General features: G+C 60.1%; 2 protein-coding genes across 2 annotated transcripts; one reads left to right on the top strand and one right to left on the bottom strand.

The window, feature by feature from the left end:
• Positions 1-4,380: 4,380 nt before the first annotated feature.
• Positions 4,381-6,727, bottom strand: PROCR (protein C receptor). The gene is made up of 4 exons (XM_058843564.1): positions 6,610-6,727; positions 6,282-6,518; positions 5,163-5,429; positions 4,381-5,081 (listed from the first exon to the last, which is right to left on the bottom strand). Exons 1-4 carry the CDS (start codon positions 6,662-6,664, stop codon positions 4,969-4,971), a joined length of 672 nt encoding a protein of 223 aa, XP_058699547.1. The 5' UTR covers positions 6,665-6,727; the 3' UTR covers positions 4,381-4,968.
• Positions 6,728-8,943: 2,216 nt separating this feature from the next.
• Positions 8,944-15,559, top strand: PFKL (phosphofructokinase, liver type). Its single transcript, XM_058843560.1, has 22 exons — positions 8,944-9,101; positions 9,564-9,637; positions 9,730-9,807; positions 9,886-10,075; positions 10,234-10,399; positions 10,479-10,523; positions 10,609-10,717; positions 11,040-11,135; positions 11,215-11,307; positions 11,607-11,732; positions 11,820-11,884; positions 12,052-12,115; positions 12,202-12,348; positions 12,795-12,865; positions 12,951-13,038; positions 13,148-13,300; positions 13,431-13,595; positions 13,773-13,834; positions 14,163-14,274; positions 14,363-14,462; positions 14,578-14,683; positions 14,769-15,559. The coding sequence occupies exons 1-22, from the start codon at positions 9,017-9,019 to the stop codon at positions 14,914-14,916; spliced, it is 2,343 nt and encodes a 780-aa protein (XP_058699543.1). The 5' UTR covers positions 8,944-9,016; the 3' UTR covers positions 14,917-15,559.
• The last annotated feature ends 3,297 nt before the right edge of the window (positions 15,560-18,856 follow it).

The raw sequence follows: 18,856 nt of genomic DNA, 5'->3' as shown, positions 1-18,856 counted from the left end.
TCCTGTGGTTTGTTTTAATTGCATTGTGGGGCCAGACTCTTTGGAGAACACAACAATGGCTGCAGAGCCCTGGCTTGCTCACTAGCAAGGGGAAAAACAGGAAAAAAAAAGCCCCAAATTCCAACCAAGAATCCCTGTTTCCTTCCACCCTTTCCCCCGTGGTGTGGGGTGTGTTCAGAGCCAGCATCCAACACTTTTCCTACCTCCAGACAAAGCTTCCAGAGCTTCCATGCTTTTGCCCAGCAGCAACAGCAGTGCTTTCCCAGTGGTTTTGGTTCTGGCCCGCTCACAGTGTGCTTTTTTTGGGATCATGGAATATTTGTCCTCCAAGAATTGGGGGTGCAGAGGGTGCTCGGTGTCCTTGACATCTTCTGTCCCCTTCTCCAGTGACATGGAGCTGGTGGGAGCAAGTCATGGCACACATGGACTCCTTTATCCACAGAAATGCTTCCCATGAGATTTAAGTGTTCATCTTGGTCAGGCACCAGGCAAGGATGCTGACTGAACCTCCAGGCTGGGAATTCTGTAATGCACAGCTTGAATTTCCAGTCTTTCTAAGCAACAGCATTCCCAAACCAGGAACAAATAAACACAGATTTCCTGTGCCTCTTTTAACATAAATCCTTGGAACAGGGAGGATTGTGAGGGTTCTGATGAGGGCATGTTGTTCAATTCTTCTAGGAAAACACTTGTCCTTGGAATGCATTCCCAGAAGTCCATGCTGCTTTGGGAAGGTCTGGCTGAAATGGGGTCCTGGTTTATTCCTGAAGGGAATGATTTCCAGCATCTCCAGGGGCTGTGTGTGTTCCTTCAGGGCCTCACCACAGGCTGGCTTTTAGATGTCATTGCCTCCATCAGCGCTGTGTTCCCACCCTTTGGCTGGATCCCTCCCATCCCAGGGGAGGGGAAGGAGCAGATGGATGAGGATTCCATAGCAGGTTGATGATGGGAGGGAATACAGGGCTCAGATCCATGTTCCCATCCTGTCCTGCAGCCTTGTCCGTGTCTTCTGTCCCTCCACAGCCTGGGCTGGCTGCACCTAGAGCCACATTCCCCATCCCAGACCGGATGGTGAAGTTTCGGGGCTGCTCCAAGGAGTTTCAGCCCTTGGTGTGGGAGTGTTGGGAGGAGGGCTTTGCTCTCAATGGCTTCAGTCACACTGAAGGCTGCTCCCAACTCTGGGAAGTGGGTGAAAGTGTTCTCAAACAGCTGTTTTTTCAGGGAAACTTCTCTGAAAGCGCAGTGCAAGGAAGCTTGGGTTTTTCCAAAGAAAAATCTTGGGGTTTTGTGTCTTTGGCTCTCTCTGAACCTTTCTGCTCCAGGGCTGGGCAGTGGAGGAAGAAGGGAGAAGGGGCTGGTGCCAGGAGAAGTTTGCTCTGAGGACACGGGTTTGGAGTGGGAGCCTCCAGCTGGGAAGGAGGAGCGATGATTCCTTGCTGGAATCCTTGCTGTGATTCCCAGCTAGGAGCCCCTATCCCTGCTCACCTGCACTGCAGGAGCTGGTGGAGCAGCCTGGCTTGCTCCTGAGCGGTCCCCAGGGAGAGGGCAGCCCTCTGGAGCAGGGCAGAGGTGTGGGATGGGTGATACCCTCTGCCTGCATCCCACCTGCCCATATCCCTCCTCCTGGCCAGCAGCCAGCTCTCTCCTCCTGTTTCCTCCAGCTGACCTGGGAGGTGAGCGGGAAGAAGAGATCAGCACTGGGCACCACCGAACGCCCTGCGAGGAGGGAGTGGCCATCACGGCTCTTCCCTGTGCTGGGAGGCTTTTCCAGGGAGCTGCTCGCTTCCATGTGGGAGCAGGAGGCTGCTAGAAAGCAGATCCACTCACCCTAGTGCAGCCCCTGGGGTTAACAAGGGTGTCCCAAAGTCAGGAATTAAAACATCTATGACTGTGACCTCTGAGAATTTGGAAGGATGGGGTTTGTTTAGTCCTGGAAAGCCACAATGACACCAGTGCAGGCTCTGAGTGCGTAAAAGGTGTTTACAGGGATAATCCCACTTCCTTCCAGATGGATCCCATCAGCCCCACTTTTTTTCCCTTTCCCACCCCAGCAGGCACCAGAGCCCATTGCTGGTTTTGGGCAGCTCCTGGAGCCATCCAGCCCTTTGTCCTGGGGCACTGTAGTTCCCAAAGGACATGGATGGAGATACCAACCTTGCAGAGGGAGATGATGTCCAAAAGGAAATGAGGTGACCTGCCCACCCCATCCATGGGATGGGGCGAAGGGAAGAGCTGGTCCCTGGCACATGGGCATTGCCTCACTGCAACAAGAATCAAGGCTTGGGCGTCTTATCTGAGCCCTTATCCAAGACAGCGACAGTGGAACGGGCTGATGGAAACCACGCGTGGAAAACAAAGCCTTGCCCAGCAATCCCTGCAGATAACAGGGATGGGTCACTCTGGTTAAAGCTGCCAGAGGTTTCCCTGCAGGTTCATTCTCCCTCCTGCAGGACCCCAAAGTCCTCCAAGGAGAAAATTAAAACCACCCCTCACTGATGGAATACGCACTGGCGCCTGTCCCAAGCTGTGACCTGGGGGCAGAAGAGCAGCCAAATTTGGGAAAGGATAAGCCATGCACGTGGCTGCTGGCTGCCAGGAAGCTGCTCTGTGTTGGAGTGGTGATGGAGCAGGAGCCCAGCTCCCAGCTCTGAGGCACCTGGGCCACTGTTCCCAGCTCCCACACCCAGCCAGACCTCAGTGGCCCTGCCATGAGGCACTTGAGGGTTTTGGAGTGAGGAAGAGAAATGTTGGGGCAACAAATTGTGTTTGGGGTGAGGAAGGGAAATTTTGGGGCTACAATGTGTCGGAGGTGGATGCTGCCACCATAACCCCTCTGCTGCTGGCCACCATATCCAGGTTGGACACTGATGCTGGTCACCACCAGGGAGGTGCCTTGGGATGGAGGTGCCAGGTTTGGGTGCGTTGCCCACGGACACCAATGGAGATGAGGCTGTTCCTCGGGGTTCTGCACTTTTGGGGGATCCCCACTGCCCAATCCCCTGTGGAAATTCAAGAGTAGCAACAGAGTCAGCTCCACTCTGGAGCATTCTCCAGACACACATGGGGGGCTCGGGGGCAAGGAAAAGGCTTTCCCAGAGCTGCGTGGAGAAGCTCAGACTTGCCCATCTGTCCAAAAGACGACACATTTCTGGAACAAAAAGCTGTTCCAGGCCTCCCCACCAGTGTTTGCCATCTGGGGGTGTCCTGGGTGCAATCCCTGCCCCATCACAGCCGTGGGGATCCCACAGCATCCACGCTCGGCCATCCCAGCCAGAGCAAGGAGCTGCAGCCCAGGGAGAGGGGACTGGGAATGGGAGTCACTCTTTGGGGGCCACGGTGCAACATCTGCAGGTAGCAGAGATGCCCTGAGTCCAAAGCTCCAAGCAGAGCTGGGAATGCAGTGGTTTCTCCCAGCTGGAATGGACTGAATCCCTTTGAGGGCAGCAATTGCAGCACGTGTGACCTTCAGCGCTGCCCTGGTGTCCCTGGATGCCGGTGGCAGGGACACAGAGCGCTCGGCCCGCAGCACAGCTCCTGCCAAGGGCGCTGCTCCAAGGGCCGAGCGATGACGTTCCCATACCTCATCCATGTTGTTTTGGATTCTCCAGCCTCTCGGAGCCTGCCAAGGGTGGGGAGCACCCCAGCCTCTGCCCCAGGAACCCAGGGGAGGTGGGGGCTGTTCCAGGGGTGGCTGGGAGCCAGGGTGATGAGGTGTGGGCTTTGGAGACCTCCTCCTCCATCCCTCCATCAGGACAACCCCACAGGTCATCTTCGCATCCCTGCTGTCCCTCACCTCTTTTCCCATCTTCCCTCATCCCATCCTGCCTTGCTCGCAGGGTGCTTAGAAAGGAAAGAGCTGGAAGCTCATCCAGGAAAGCCTCTCTCCTGTGCTGTCCCCAGGCAGCTCCTGGCTCATCCCCAGCCCTTCCTGGCTCCAGAGCAGTGATGTGCAGGAGAGCTCAAAATCCCCTTTTGGGTGAAAGGGAAATGTGGCCAAGTTTCTTATCAATGCAATCAAAGTTTAAACAGTGGAGTTTTGAGCTCAGATTTGGATTGTGGAAAAGGAAAACTGTCCCCTCACAGCTGTGTGTGCTTGACCTCAGCATCTCACACTGAGCAAGGAAATGAAAAACATTGAGAAAATTACTTAATAGAGTCAAACCAAAACTGGGAGGTTGAAATGAGCTCAGGAGGTGCAACACCCTCCTGCAAATACCACCAGCATCTTTCCAGAGACCAGGAAAACTCAGCACACAACCCAAGGTCTGGCACAGTGGCTGGCAACACCAACGAGCTCACCCAGCAGCAGCAGTGGTCCAGGATGGATCCACAGCCCCACATCGGTGCTGCCAAGGGGAACAAGAGCAGCCAAAGGTGTGGTGGGAGGTGATGGGTGGTTTTATTACAGCTGTGACATCCTCCCTCCATCCCCACTGGAACAAGGATAAATGAGGGTTTAACACCATCCTTTTAACAATTCCATGGCTGTTTCTCCTGCTGCTTTCCCCCCATGCCCCTCCCCTCCATTTTTCCATCTATGCCCTGTGTTTCTGTGTGGATTCTCAGTGCATTGCCCAGTGTGAAGACCATCCACAGGGCTGGGGGCTGCTGGGAGGGTCAGTCCAGCTGGGACAGGACTGGGAAGCCACCGGTGTCCTCAGGGAGCAAAGGCTGTGGCACTGGGGACACGCACCCTTGTGAGGGATGGGCTCAGTCCCCGCCTCCACGGGGGGATGACGGATCCATCCTCTGTCTATGCAGGGATGACAGATCCAGCCCCTGCCTCCCCAGCGTGATGATGGATCCACGGAGAGTTGCTGGATCCTTGGGAGGACGATGGATCCATCCCCTGACTCCACAGGGAGATGATGGTTCTGTCCCTTGCCTCCAGAGGGTGGTGATGGATGCACGGAAAGATGATGGGTCAGTCCCCTGTGTCCACGGGGTGACATGGGACAGCTGCCCACACTAACAGCTCCCTCCCGTGCACAGGAAGATGCCCAGGGCCGTGCCCAGCAGGGCAAGGCTTCCCAGGACCAGCCCCAGGACCAGCGGAGTGCGCGATCGGCCGCTGACTTTTCCTGCAAGAGGCGAGAGGGACAGAGGTGACGACTGGGCCACGCCACCGTGTCCCTGTCCCCAACCCTGGCCCCACCACGAACCTGTCCTGGCGCTCTGAGCCTGCAGGATGCTGACACAGGTGGTGTTGAGGAAATACTGCAGGTCCTGGGTGGTTGTGGGGTATTTCATCAGCTGCTCCTGGGCGAAGGTGGCCACCGGGAGCTCGCCGGGCCAGCGCCGCTCCCAGGTGGCGTTGGGGACGTGGAAGCTGAGGAACGCTGTCCTGTTGAGGGACACCTCGTAGAAGCTCTGGGCTGTGCCATTGGGGTAGAGGCGGCAGCCGAGGAGGCAGCGCAGGTGCTGGGTGACTGCAGGGACAGGGAGGGGACAGGGTCACCACGCTCCCACCCTCAGGATCCCGTGGCCCTCACCAGTGGCCTTGTGCCACCCAACCCACCCACAGCTCTGCTTCCCCTTGGTTTGAGCACGGCAGTGGCTTTTCCAGCAGCCAGGATTATTTTCCCTCTCTTATCTGCACACAGCATAGCTCCGGTTTTACAGAGAGGGAGGTCTTGGGCACAGAGCTGCTCGTAGCTGTCACGGATGGGGTGAGACGCTGGGACAGGGACACCGGGAGGGCTGGGGCGGGTCATGCCAGAGACCCCGCGGTGACACCGGGCTCCCCAGGGGTACAGCAATGTGGGGCTGGGGCTAAACCGGTTTGAGGGTAACCAAGGAAAGGAAAGGAAAGCACACCCCGGGCAGGAGCAGCAGAGGTGACACGGCTTGTGGGGTGGAGTGGGCAGGAGCACAAAACCATCGCCAGCAGCGTCCCACAGATCACACAAGCTGTGGGATGCAGGCAGGGAGCGGGTGGGATGCAAGCAGGGTGCAAGTGGGATCCAGGTGGGACGCAGGCAGAGCACAGGCAGGGAGCAGACAGGGTTCCTACACCTCACCACCCCACAGGCTGCAGCCCCCAGCCCTTTTCCGGAGGAGCAGCAACAGGTTGAGCATTATCCCGTTCCCAGGGTGTGCTTCGGGTAAGAAATTCCCAGCTCCACAGAAGGGCTCCCTTTGCCCACAGCGAGGTTTTGCACATGGCCGTGTCCCCATCCTTTCTCCCACCTGTCCTTGGAGAGCCACCCCCGGGCCCTGGCAGCGTGGAAGGGGCTCCCCTTCCCCGGGGCACCCACCCCCGTCCCCCGGGTACCACTCACATTTGGTGGGTCTCTCCATGTTGAAGAGCTGCATCAGCTGCCTGAAGTTCTTCAGGTAGGTGATCACCATGTCCCGCCGCCGGGCCCAGGCGTCCGGAGGCTCCAGCGGGAGCACCTGGGTGACATTATCCTCCTCCAGGAGATGGCTGAGCTGCCCATTCAGGCTGGCGTTCCCCCGGAACATGGAATTGCCCATGTAGACTCGGGTCAGCTGGAGCATGGTGAAAGCGAGCGGGGCTGCGGGAGACGTGGGACATCACCCAGCGCCCCGTGAGCCCCGTGTGCCCCCGGGGCAAGCCCGGCGTCCCCAGGCGTGTCCCTGCCTTACCCGCCTGCTCCGCCCCGCAGCGCAGGGCCCCGCAGAGCAGCAGCAGCCGCAGCATGGTGGGGACGGGGACGCGCTGCTGGCCCCACGGCCGGCCCGGGGGATGTTAAGAGGGCCGGGGAGGTGGGGCTGTGGGAGGAGGAGAGCGGGACTCCGGCCAGGTCTCTCCCATTTCCTTAACCCGAGGCACCCGCACCCCTTCCCTGCCGGATATGCCGGGCCCCGCGGCGCCTGAGGATGCAGGATGAGGCTCCAAGCTCCACTCGGCATAGATGGAATTGGGCAAGCTGCCAGAACCTTACTCGGTTTCCCCATCCCTTGGCTGGGCAGGGCCCTGTCCCACTCCCCTGGGGGATGTGGGAGACCAGGGGAGCACGGTGATGGGGACCATTCCCAGGGAATGGGGAGGATTGGAGCAGCCTCCCAGCACCGCACTGTACCCACCTGGTGCCGAGAGGGCATCCAGCAACAGGAACCCCCTCCCTGGAGAGGGGTGACACTCTGGGTACAGAGCTGGGTCGTGGGGATGAGAAATCCATGCCAGGGATTCCTCCATAGGTTTGTTTTTTTAATTACAACTAAAATAATTATAAATTAAAAATTTTAAAATGTGAAATTTCTAGTAAAAGCTCCAGCTCGTCTCATTGGCACAGCATGGCACAGCCTGTGGTGGCATAGAATATAGTCATGGAATGCCCTGGGTGGGAAGGGACCTGAAAGCCCATCTCATTCCACCCCCTGCCAGGGGCAGGGACACCTTCCACTATCCCAGGCTGCTCTAAACCCCGTCCAACCTGGCCTTGGACACTTCCAGGGATCCAGGGACAGCCACAGCTTCTCTCTGTGACCTGCACCAGGGTCTCACCACTCTCACAGCCAAGAATTTCTTCCCAGTATCCCATCTAACCAGTTTGAAGCCATTCCCCTCTGCAAGGGGACTTCCCCTTGGGAATATTCTATCTCCATCTTCCTTGTTGGCTCCTTCAGGCACTGCAAGGCCACAATGAGCTCACCCCAGAGCTTCTCTTCAGGCTGAACAATCCCAACTCTCCCAGCCTTTCCTCCCAGCAGAGCTGCTCCATCCTCTGCTCATCCTGGTGCCCCCTCTGGACTCTCTCCAGCAGCTCCACGTCCTCCCTGTGCTGGGCCCCAGGGCTGGGGCAGCTCTGCAGGTGGGGTCTCACCTGAGCACAGGGGCACAGGGGCAGAATCCCAATCCCTTTCCTGCTGCCCACGCTGGGGGATCAGCCCAGCACAGGGAGGTTTCTGGGCTGGGGCATGGCCAGCCCTCACCGCCTGCACCCCCAGGTCCATCTCCCAGGGCTGCTCCATCTGCTCATCCCCAGCCCGGACTGATCCCGGGAGTTGCCCTGACCCAGGGGCAGCACCAGCACTTGGTGGTGTTAAACCTCAGGAGATTGCCATGGGTCACTTCTGGAGCTTGTCCAGGGCCCTCTGGATGGCCCTGCCCTTCAGCAGTGTCACCTCAGCCTGGTGTCACCTGCAGAGCTGCTGAGGGTGTCTCGAACCCTCTCTCTGTGTCAGTGATGCAGATCTGAACTGTCCCTGCTCCCAGTACGGACCCCTGGGACACCACTGGTCACTGATGGCCACTTGGAGCCACTGCCCCTCTGCATGTGACCATCCAGCCAGTTCCCTATCCAGCTAAGAGTCCATCCATGGAATCCAGCTCTCTCCAACGCAGAGAGGAAGATGTTGGGTGGGATTGTGTCCAGGCTCTATAGAAATCCGGATAAATGTCATCCCTAACTTTTCCCTTGTCCGCTGAGGGAATCACCCCATCGGAGAAAGTCCCTGGGTTGGTCTGGCAGGACTTGCCCTTGGTGCCGGCGGTCCCGATTCACCTCCTGTCCTTCCCCTGCCTCAGCAGAGCTTCCAGGAGGGTCTGGCCCAGGATCCTCCCAGGCACAGAGGGGAGGCTGACGGGCCGGCAGCTCCGCTCCCCAGGCTTCTCCTTTCCACCCTTCTCAAAGATGAGGACAAGGACCCCGTTTTTTTCCAGTCACCTGGGACCTGACCGGACAGCCAGGACCTTTCCAACATCCTGGAGAGCGGCTGGGCAGCTCTATCAGCCAATTCCTTCAGGACTCTGGAACGGACCTCGCGCAGGATGTCGCGGTCCGGGATGGCGGGGCGTGTGCCCACTGTCCGGCACGATATGGGGCACCATGTCGCGACACAGCGCGACGTGTCACCCTGTCTGTCGCTCGGCGGCGGCGGGAGGGGCGTGTCCCGGGGCGTGTCCCCCGCTCGGGGCGTGTCCCGGGGCGTGTCCCGGGGCGTGTCCCCGGTCCCTGCGTGTCCCGGGGCGTGTCCCGGGGCGTGTCCCCGGTCCGTGCGTGTCCCGGGGCGTGTCCGCGGCGGCGGCGCCGGTGCCGGGAGCGCAGCGATGGCGGCGGCGGAGCTGGAGCGGCTGCGGATGGCGGGGGCCGGGATGGCCATCGCTGTCCTCACCAGCGGCGGAGACGCGCAAGGTGCGCCCGGCGGGGCGGGGGGCTCGGGCCGGGCCCGCGGCCGCCCCGCGTGTCCGTGTCCGTGTCCGTGTCCGTGTCCGTGTCCGTGTCCGTGCCCGAGACCGCCCGGGACCGGAGCCCGCGGGCCGCGCTCCTCCCCGGGGCGGGCGGATGGGGACCCCCTCCCGTGCGCTCCCGCCCGCGCCGCTTCCCCGTCCCCCTCGGGCCGTGGGAGGGCAGGGGCCCCAGGCGGGGAGCCCCACGGAGGGAGTGTGTCCGTCCCCGTCCCCCTCCCGGGATAAGCGACTCCCTCCCGGGCAGTTCCTCGTCCGCGGGCCCAGCTGTGCGCAGAGTTTCCCCGGTCTCAGCCCACGTGGCTCCCCGCCCACTCAAGGGGACACCTCAGGGTCACCTATAGGATCCCATCCCCTGTGGGACGCAGGATCCCATGGGAATACTCCAGCTCACATATCACTTTTCCAGGTATGAACGCCGCTGTCCGCGCTGTCACCCGCATGGGGATATACGTGGGAGCCAAGGTCTTCCTCATCTATGAGGTTGGGGCTCGTCCTGGTCCCCGTCATGGCTGGGGGGATTCACCCCCCCCCCCGTGCCCGGGTACCTTTCATCACCCTCTGCTTCTCCACAGGGCTACGAGGGGCTGGTGGAGGGCGGTGACAACATCAAACAGGCCAACTGGCTCAGCGTCTCCAACATCATCCAGCTGGTGAGGGTCACCACGGGGCCACGGGACCCCAGATCCCATTGCCCCAAATGTGTGTGACGAGCCCTGTTCTGTCCCCAGGGTGGGACGGTGATCGGCAGCGCCCGCTGCAAGGCCTTCACCACGAGGGCGGGCCGGCTCCGGGCCGCCCGCAACCTGGTGGAGCACGGCATCACCAACCTGTGCGTCATCGGCGGCGACGGCAGCCTCACCGGCGCTGACATCTTCCGCTCCGAGTGGGCTGGGCTGCTGGAGGAGCTGGTCCGAGATGGTGGGTGAGCCCCTTCCAGCCCCCGGGTCACCGAGGCTGATGAGGTGCAGAGGGTCACCCCGCTGCCGTGACCCCAAGAAGGGCTGGGCTCCAGCCCCATGATGGTGGGGACGTGAGTGCCCCGAAATAACTGGTGTGGTGGCCGTGACCCGCCCCAGGGCAGATCAGCGAGGAGGTGGCGAAGAAGAATTGCCGGCTGAACATCGTGGGGCTGGTGGGCTCCATCGACAACGACTTCTGCGGCACCGACATGACCATCGGCACCGACTCGGCGCTGCACCGCATCATGGAGGTCATTGACGCCATCACCACCACGGCACAGAGGTGAGCGGGATGGGGCTGGGGGCTGCCCCGCCCCGGCCATCGCACCCACCCTCCTCTCTTCCCACCCGTGTCTTTGCAGCCACCAGCGGACGTTCGTGCTGGAGGTGATGGGTCGCCACTGCGGGTAAGCCCCTGTGGGTGGGGAAGCCCATCGGTGGGACGGGATGCCGCATTTCAGGGCCGGTGCTGCCACTGCCGTGTCTCCCCAGGTACCTGGCACTGGTGTCCGGCTTGGCCTCGGGTGCCGACTGGCTCTTCATCCCTGAATCCCCTCCGGAGGACGGCTGGGAGGACCTCATGTGCGAAAGGCTTGGGGAGGTGAGGGGGGAGTTCCTACCATCCCATCCCCTGTTCCCCCCAAGAGTCCCCGCAGGGGCCCGGGCTGAGCCCTGCAGCCGGTGCCCGGCCCCCGTGAAGCTTCGGGAGCTGCCGCCATTGTCCCTGTGAACCGGGGCGCTCAGCCGAGCGCAAATCCAGCCCTCGCATGCCAGGGGCAGCGCTGCCTTGGGGGCTCAGCTGCCTGTGACCTGAGCCACCCCCAGGGCAGCACAGATGGCGGGAAGGGGAGGGCACTCACACACAGCCCACGGTGAGTTTTGGCTCAGTTTTGGCTGAGCCCTTTGTCCTCCCCTCGTGCCAGACACGCAGCCGGGGCTCGCGGCTCAACATCATCATCATCGCCGAGGGCGCCATCGACCGCAGCGGCAAACCCATCTCCTCCAACTATGTGAAGGACGTAAGCGACTGCCCCGGCACCACCCTGGCACCCACAGACACCGGTGGGTCCCCAACATGATGTCCCCTCTTCCCCACAGCTGGTGGTGCAACGCCTGGGCTTCGACACGCGGGTCACGGTCCTCGGCCATGTGCAGCGCGGAGGAACCCCGTCTGCCTTTGACCGCGTGCTGGTAGGTCCAGGGCAGGACACAGGGAGGGGGAACCCCGCTCCTGCCATCCCTCTGCCCAATGGAAAAGGTTTGCCAGCTGGGGTGAGGCTCGGATGGGCTCAGCCCTGCTGCGCTGTGCAAAATGTGCACCCATTTTGCCTCGTTTACTCCAAATTCCATGGATTTTTAAATAAAACCATCGGCTTTCCGGCAGTGAATCAGCAGCCACGTGGTTTCCAAGCCTGTGGGAGCATGCCTGAGCATCCCACCCAGCTGACGCTGGTGGCCCCAGTGTCACAGGTGTCCCTGTCCCTTTGCAGAGCAGCAAGATGGGGATGGAGGCGGTGATGGCACTGCTGGAGGCCACACCAGACACCCCAGCCTGCGTGGTCAGCCTCTCTGGGAACCAGTCAGTGCGGCTGCCACTCATGGAGTGTGTCCAGGTGGTGAGTACCAGGGAATTTGGGTGGGGGTCCCATTCCCCTCCCTGTGAACATGGGTGTCATGGTGCTGCATCTTTCTCCCGGCCCAAGACAAAAGATGTGCAGAAGGCCATGGATGAGAAGAGGTTTGAGGAGGCCATCCAGCTTCGGGGAAGGTGAGGAGCAGGGACCAAGACTGGGGGAGACATCCCTCTTGGATAGGGTCTTCTCCTTGTGGGGAAGCCATTGGTTCCTGCAGCCAGAAGGGTGTCCCCAGTCACACCCCAGGGCACTCCTCCTCCTCCCAGACGTGCCTTGGGGACACATCACTGTGTCCTTGCAGGAGCTTTGAGAACAACTGGAACATCTACAAGCTGCTGGCGCACCAGAAGCCAGCTCAGGAGAAGGTGAGGGGTGATGGGGAGCAGCAGGGTACATCATCCCCGCCTTGGGGACACGCAGGGATGTGCTGTTCCCATCCCTGTCCCCACAGAGCCCCTTCAGCATGGCCATTCTGAACGTGGGAGCGCCGGCCGCCGGCATGAACGCTGCCGTGCGCTCGGCCGTGCGCATCGGCATCTGCCAGGGACACACCATCTACGTGGTGAGCGACGGCTTCGAGGGCCTGGCCAAGGGGCAGGTAAGGGCCATGGTGAGCCTGGGACATCCTGGAGCATGGGGTGTCTTGCACTATGTTAGGAATGGTGAAACAGTACGACACTGACTCCCTTAGTTGCATTGTTCGAGAGAGCAAAGTTTATTATTCTTAATGTTCTTTTATACACATGTTCAAGAAGGTCCGAGAGGTAAAACTCTCATTGGTCATTAAAGCAACACATCACCAGCATTGGTTAAGTGGAACACCACCCCTTGACTGTTTTCCTAAACACCACCTGCAGAGATTGTTGTCTTTTACCAAGGACTGTTTGGATTCTTTCTTATGCTTCCTCAGGCCAGAGTGAGAAGCCTGTGTGCCTTTGAGTTTCACACAGGCTCTGTTCCCTGCTTGCTTTTGCATTTAGCATCCACAGGGTTGGGCCTGGGGGAGGGGGGCTCTTCCCTCCCCTAAGCTCACCCCTAATGCAGGTCCGCGAGGTGGGCTGGCACGACGTGGCAGGATGGCTGGGCCGTGGTGGCTCCATGCTGGGCACCAAGAGGTGAGGACAGCCCTGGGGACAGGGACATAGGGGAGGGATGTCCCTGCCATTCTCAACCCACCGTCTGCCCCCCTGCCCACCACAGGACACTGCCCAAGACCTGCATGGAGAAGATCGTGGAGAACGTGCGCAAATTCAACATCCAGGGGCTGCTGGTCATTGGGGGCTTCGAGGTGCGGCAGAATCCTTGGCTCAGTGGGGGCCGGGGTGGCTGGGGGAATCTTTCTGGGATGTGGATCTGGCTGCAGGGCCAGCATTTCCCAATCCCTGGACTGCCTGCAGGCGTACGAGGGGGTGCTGCAGCTGGTGGAGGCACGCGGGCAGTACGAGGAGCTCTGCATCGTCATGTGCGTCATCCCCGCCACCATCAGCAACAACGTGCCCGGCACCGACTTCAGCCTGGGCTCCGACACGGCCGTCAACGCCGCCATGGAGGTGAGGGACACGGACGGGGACAGCTCATGGGGACACCGTGCTCCACCACCTTCATTGTGGCCTGGAGTGCCCCGGGCTGGGGAAGCAAAGGTGGCTCTCCCTGGTCTGACGTCCCCTTCTTTGGGCACAGAGCTGTGACCGCATCAAGCAGTCGGCCTCGGGCACCAAGCGCCGCGTGTTCATCGTGGAGACCATGGGGGGCTACTGCGGGTACCTGTCCACAGTCACCGGCATCGCCGTGGGCGCCGACGCTGCCTACGTCTATGAAGACCCCTTCACTATCCACGACTTAAAGGTGAGCAGGCAGGAGCGGCTCTCTGGCTAAAATGAGAAGGAAGATTGGGGACGTTAGGGCTCCAGAGCAGGGCAGGAGCTGGAGGACCATGGCCATGCCCTGCAGACACTGGGTTGATGTCAGGAGTGATGATCAGGCTGTGGGATGGCTGCCGGCATCTCCGTGTTCATCTTGCAGGCCAACGTGGAGCACTTGACCGACAAAATGAAGACAGATATCCAGAGAGGGCTGGTGCTGCGGTGAGCTGGGGGCTCTTGGGGACAGTCACTGCAAACCCCAGCCCCAGGGCAGGGAGCAAGGCTGGAGTTGAGCCCTTCCCACGGCCAGAGAGGGGTCCTGGGGACGGTGAGGTTTGGCACAGTGAGCACGTGCCTGGCTGTGGGGACGCTAGGTGCCTCCGCTGCTGTTCCCACCCCAGCCCCAGGGTCCTCCTGGGGACACAGGCCAGGGCTCTGGGCCTCAGGGAGAACAAAACAGCTCAAGAAAGGTGTTATGGGAAACAAAGGGGGGCCCCTGGGAATGCCAGCAGAAGGAGCAGCCTACCAAGCCCTTCCCTCTCCCCCCCAGCAATGAGAAGTGCCATGAGCACTATACCACCGAGTTCCTCTACAACCTTTACTCCTCCGAGGGCAAAGGCATCTTTGACTGCAGGATCAATGTCCTGGGCCACCTCCAGCAGGTACAGAGGTACAGGGGACAGGGTGACATGGGTCTTGCTGGCCCTGAGAGCTGGGCAAGACCTGACATCTCCATTTCTTTGTCCCCAGGGGGGAGCCCCAACCCCCTTTGACCGGAACTATGGGACCAAGCTGGGAGTGAAGGCGGTGCTGTGGATGTCGGAGAAGCTGCAGCAAGTCTACAGCAAGGGTGAGCCGAGGGCTGGGGTTCCCATGGGGGGTGGGGGAAGGTGGTGGCTGCTGCTCCAGGCTCCCAGGCTTGGCCCCCAGTGAGGTGGCCAAGGTCAGCAGTGTCCTCCTCCCAGGGCGTGTGTTTGCCAACTCTGGAGACACTGCCTGTGTGATCGGGCTGCGGAAGAAGGTTGTGGCCTTCAGCCCTGTGACGGAGCTCAAGAAAGTCACGGATTTTGAGTAAGTCCCCACACCCCAGCGGTTCACTGGCTCCCAGGGGAACCTTCCTGGGGTGTTTTCTCTAGAGCTGTGTCCCCCTGCACAGGCACAGGCTGCCCCAGGAGCAGTGGTGGCTGAACCTACGGCTGATGCTGAAGATGCTCGCCAACTACCAGATCAGCCTCACTGAGTACATCTCGGGGCAGATGGAGCACGTCACCCGTCGCACTCTCAGCATCGAGAAGGGCTTCTAGTCCCACCAGCCTGACCCATAGCCCCCGCTGTGTCCTCTCTGTGCCCACGTGCTGCTGGGGGAGCACTGTGTCCCCTCTGTTCTCAGTAGCCCTGTAGCTTTGCCATCAACCCCTTACAGCAGGCAGAGCCTGGTGCTGGCTCCCAGAACGGCACAATCCCGCCCCGAATCATTGCTGCGGGTTCTGGTCCCTGTGCGGGTGCAGAAGAATTGCTTGAGCCCGGCCGCACAGCCCAGACCCTTAATCTTCCCTTAATAGTTTATTATTATTTAATGATGGGGTATTTTGAGTCCTTATTTAGCGGCTTGACCGCCTGAGCCAACTGCTGCTGCTTGTAGTCGCCTGCCCCACGTGCGGAAGGGGAGTGAGGAGGATGCGGAGCCACCCTGGAGTGGGTCGGAGCTGGTCCCAGGTGCTTCTGGGTGCCCTGAGCCCCAGTGAAGCTCCATCCCCCGTGGGGGTCTCGAGGGCTGAGCACAGGGGTCCTGGCGAGCCCCTGTCCCCTTGCATGACGCTTGGCTGCGACCGTCACCGCGTGGCTGTGGGTGCCATGTCCGTCACCTCACCGCTGCTCCGTGACCCCCGGATCCTGCACCGACCGTGGCGCTGCTCCTCTCTAGAAATAAAACCTGCTGGAGCCAAACCTGCCTCCTGGAGTGGTCATTGTTGGGGGGACAGGTGGCAGGACAGAGGCAGGGTGAGGGGACAAGCAAAGCCTGATGGTTTTCCCAAGCTGGGTTAATGCTGGACCAAGAGGTTTCCTGGTTTTGTGCATCTTCAAAGCCTGGGAGCGTGGGACCTCAGGCAGCTCCTCCCTGCTCAGGTCATGGTGGGTGCAAGGTCAGCATCTTTCTGCAATCACTTCACCATTCCAGAGAAAAATCACTTGGTTCCCACTGTCAAGAGAAACACCCAAGTGCTTTGGGGTGATGCTCTGCTTGTTTATGAGGCAGTTTCTCAGAGTGCTGGCCAAGTGTGCCGGCCTGACCGAGCTCCGACCGCTCAGGCTGCGCCAGACGGTCACAGGGAGCCCTTTCCCAGACCACTTCCCTCTGGGGGCTGATGGATCCAGCCTGCAGGGCAGCACCAGTATGCATCACACTTTTTGGGGTCAAACATGCCGTTATTTTGTCCTCCCCATGGGGCTGTCCCCAAGTGAAAGCTGCCCTGACTTGCCCAGGGACTTTCTCCGATGGGGTGACTCCCTCAGCGGACAAAGGGAAAAGTTAGGGATGACATTTATCCGGATTTCTACAGAGCCTGGACACAATCCCACCCAACATCCTTCTCTCTGCGTTGGAGAGAGCTGGATTCCATGGATGGACTCTTAGCTGGATAGGGAATTGGCTGGATGGTCACATGCAGAGGGGCAGTGGCTCCGAGTGGCCATCAGTGACCAGTGGTGTCCCAGGGGTCCGTACTGGGAGCAGGGACAGTTCAGATCTGCATCACTGACACAGAGAGAGGGTTCGAGACACCCTCAGCAGCTCTGCAGGTGACACCAGGCTGAGGTGACACTGCTGAAGGGCAGGGCCATCCAGAGGGCCCTGGACAAGCTCCAGAAGTGACCCATGGCAATCTCCTGAGGTTTAACACCACCAAGTGCTGGTGCTGCCCCTGGGTCAGGGCAACCCCCGGGATCAGTCCGGGCTGGGGATGAGCAGATGGAGCAGCCCTGGGAGACAGACCTGGGGGTGCAGGCAGTGAGGGCTGGCCATGCCCAGCCCAGAAACCTCCCTGTGCTGGGCTGATCCCCCAGCATGGGCAGCAGGAAAGGGATTGGGATTGTGCCCCTGTGCCCCTGTGCTCAGGTGAGACCCCACCTGCAGAGCTGCCCCAGCCCTGGGGCCCAGCACAGGGAGGACGTGGAGCTGCTGGAGAGAGTCCAGAGGGGGCACCAGGATGAGCAGAGGATGGAGCAGCTCTGCTGGGAGGAAAGGCTGGGAGAGTTGGGATTGTTCAGCCTGAAGAGAAGCTCTGGGGTGAGCTCATTGTGGCCTTGCAGTGCCTGAAGGAGCCAACAAGGAAGATGGAGGACTTTGGACTAGGTCCTGGAGTGACAGGCCAAGGGGGGATGGCTTTCTACTGCTGCAGGGTTAGACAGGATATTGGTAAGAAATTACCAGCTCTGAGGGAGGTGAGGCCCTGCCACAGTTGCCCAGAGCAGCCGTGGCTGCCCCATCCCTGAAAGTGTCCAAGGGTTGGACGGGGCTTGGAGCGACCTGGTTTAGTGGAAAGTGTCCCTTGCCCATGGCAGGGAGTGGAGTGAGATGGGCTTACAGGTCCCTTACCTGTAAAAACCATTCTGGGATTCCATGATTTCAGCCCTTTTCCCCTAATTGAACACATTTTCGGCTCTGGTGGAAGATGGTAACTTTTGTCTCCTCCATGGACCCATAGTAGCAGACCTTGCTGATGGAGGCAGCATTGCTGCTCTTGAATGAGTATCTGCTCTGGGAACCCCAGGCAGAGACCTGGCTTCTCCTGGAGCTCCATTTCCTGGGTGGGAAATGGGCTCTTCCACTCTTCCCATGTGCTATTCCACTTTGGGGGAGCCCCAGCCCACTCTCTCCCCCCCTCCGTCAGCCATGGACCTCACACCTGCCTCACTACCAGCCTCTCAGAGTCTCTGAGGATGGTTTGAAGGGAAGTGGCTCAGTACAGCTGCTAGCATTTTCCACAGCTGGGAATTATCTGCATTCACTGCTCGATACTCCTGGCTGAGGCAGGGCAGGGTGACAGCAGGTCATGTGGAAAATGTGTCGGCAGCACAGCCCTGCAGCAGACACGTTTAGGGTATGAATGGGGACAGGGGTGTCCCCAGGCTCAGACCAGCTGCAAGTTGAGGGACAGGAGTCACTGCAGCCCTCACACCTCATTTCCACCAAAAAAAATACCTGGAGGGCCCAATGCCTGTGAGAAAACAGACAGGCACAGCCACTGCATTCTGAGGATGAGCAGGAGGGGACGTGACTGTGCTCCCAGACTTCCCAGCACATCCAGCCCACCCTGAAAAGAGGGCAGAGCAAGCCTCCAGGAGCATCCTGCAGTGGAAGGCAGGATGCTGGGGCTCTGGAGGGGCTGAGCTCCCGCTGGGGTTTGCTGGGACGCTGCAAGGAGCAGTTGGGAGCTCTGAGGGCAGCACCGGCAACAGCCAAGGATGACGAGCACAGCACGTAGGCAGTGAGCAACCCAACGTCTCCAGGAATTGTGTCAGCATGGCCTCAAGGGCACAGTAATTGCTCCACCATGACCAAGTCCTGATGGATGCTTCCTTTGGGGTCCAGCTCACCCCAACAACTCCCCTGTTCCTTGACATGGACAGGCCAGGGGCCTGGGAGAAGACTTGCACTCAGCAGGGTGAGTCTCCCAGGCCCTGACTGTCAAAGGAAGTCTGGGACATCATAAATCACACAATTGCAGCTGGGTTTAACACAGAAGGCCAGAACAAAGGTCTTTCAAGGCGCTAAAGGCATCAGCAAATCTCCCTCTGAGTGACGAGGGTCAAACTGTGTCCCTTCCCACCAAGGCCAGGCGTGTGGACACAGGGCTGTCACCATCCCTGAGGAGCATTCCTTCCTGGTAGCACAGCCTGGAGACGGCACAAACAGGGACAGGGGGGCCATGGAACGGCCAGTGCAGCGCTGGGAGGCACAGAGGGCTCGTGTCCCATATCTCAGGGCCACTGTCCTACCCAGGTGGCTCTGCACTGAGCTTTTCTCAGTACCTCTCCTGCTCCCTGCCTTTGCTGTGGTTGCCAGAAGGTTGCAAGACAGCCCAGTGCCCCTGGAAAGCAGTGCTGGGAGCAGGCTCACTGTTTCAGAAGCTCAGTGAAGCGGGAAGGCGCGGGGCTCCCAGCCCTCCTCCTGCTCCACAGGGCTCACAATGCACTCCCTGAACCAGAGGTAATGGAGCAGTGCCCCCAGCCAGGCCTTTGCTG

The sequence above is a fragment of the Poecile atricapillus genome, chromosome 8 (genome assembly GCF_030490865.1).
Source record: "Poecile atricapillus isolate bPoeAtr1 chromosome 8, bPoeAtr1.hap1, whole genome shotgun sequence".
Taxonomy (NCBI): Eukaryota; Metazoa; Chordata; class Aves; order Passeriformes; family Paridae; genus Poecile; species Poecile atricapillus.
This window is presented reverse-complemented; position numbering and strand designations above follow the sequence as displayed.

Coding starts and splice junctions, on each gene's coding strand:
- PROCR (XM_058843564.1), bottom strand. CDS start 6,664: ATGCTGCGGCTGCTGCTGCTCTGCGGGGCCCTGCGCTGCGGGGCGGAG. Junction 6,519..6,609: donor CTGCGGGGCGGAGCAGGCGG/GTAAGGCAGGGA, acceptor CGTCTCCCGCAG/CCCCGCTCGCTTTCACCATG. Junction 5,430..6,281: donor CATGGAGAGACCCACCAAAT/GTGAGTGGTACC, acceptor CTGTCCCTGCAG/TCACCCAGCACCTGCGCTGC.
- PFKL (XM_058843560.1), top strand. CDS start 9,017: ATGGCGGCGGCGGAGCTGGAGCGGCTGCGGATGGCGGGGGCCGGGATG. Junction 9,808..9,885: donor TCTCCAACATCATCCAGCTG/GTGAGGGTCACC, acceptor TTCTGTCCCCAG/GGTGGGACGGTGATCGGCAG. Junction 11,885..12,051: donor GCCATCCAGCTTCGGGGAAG/GTGAGGAGCAGG, acceptor GTGTCCTTGCAG/GAGCTTTGAGAACAACTGGA.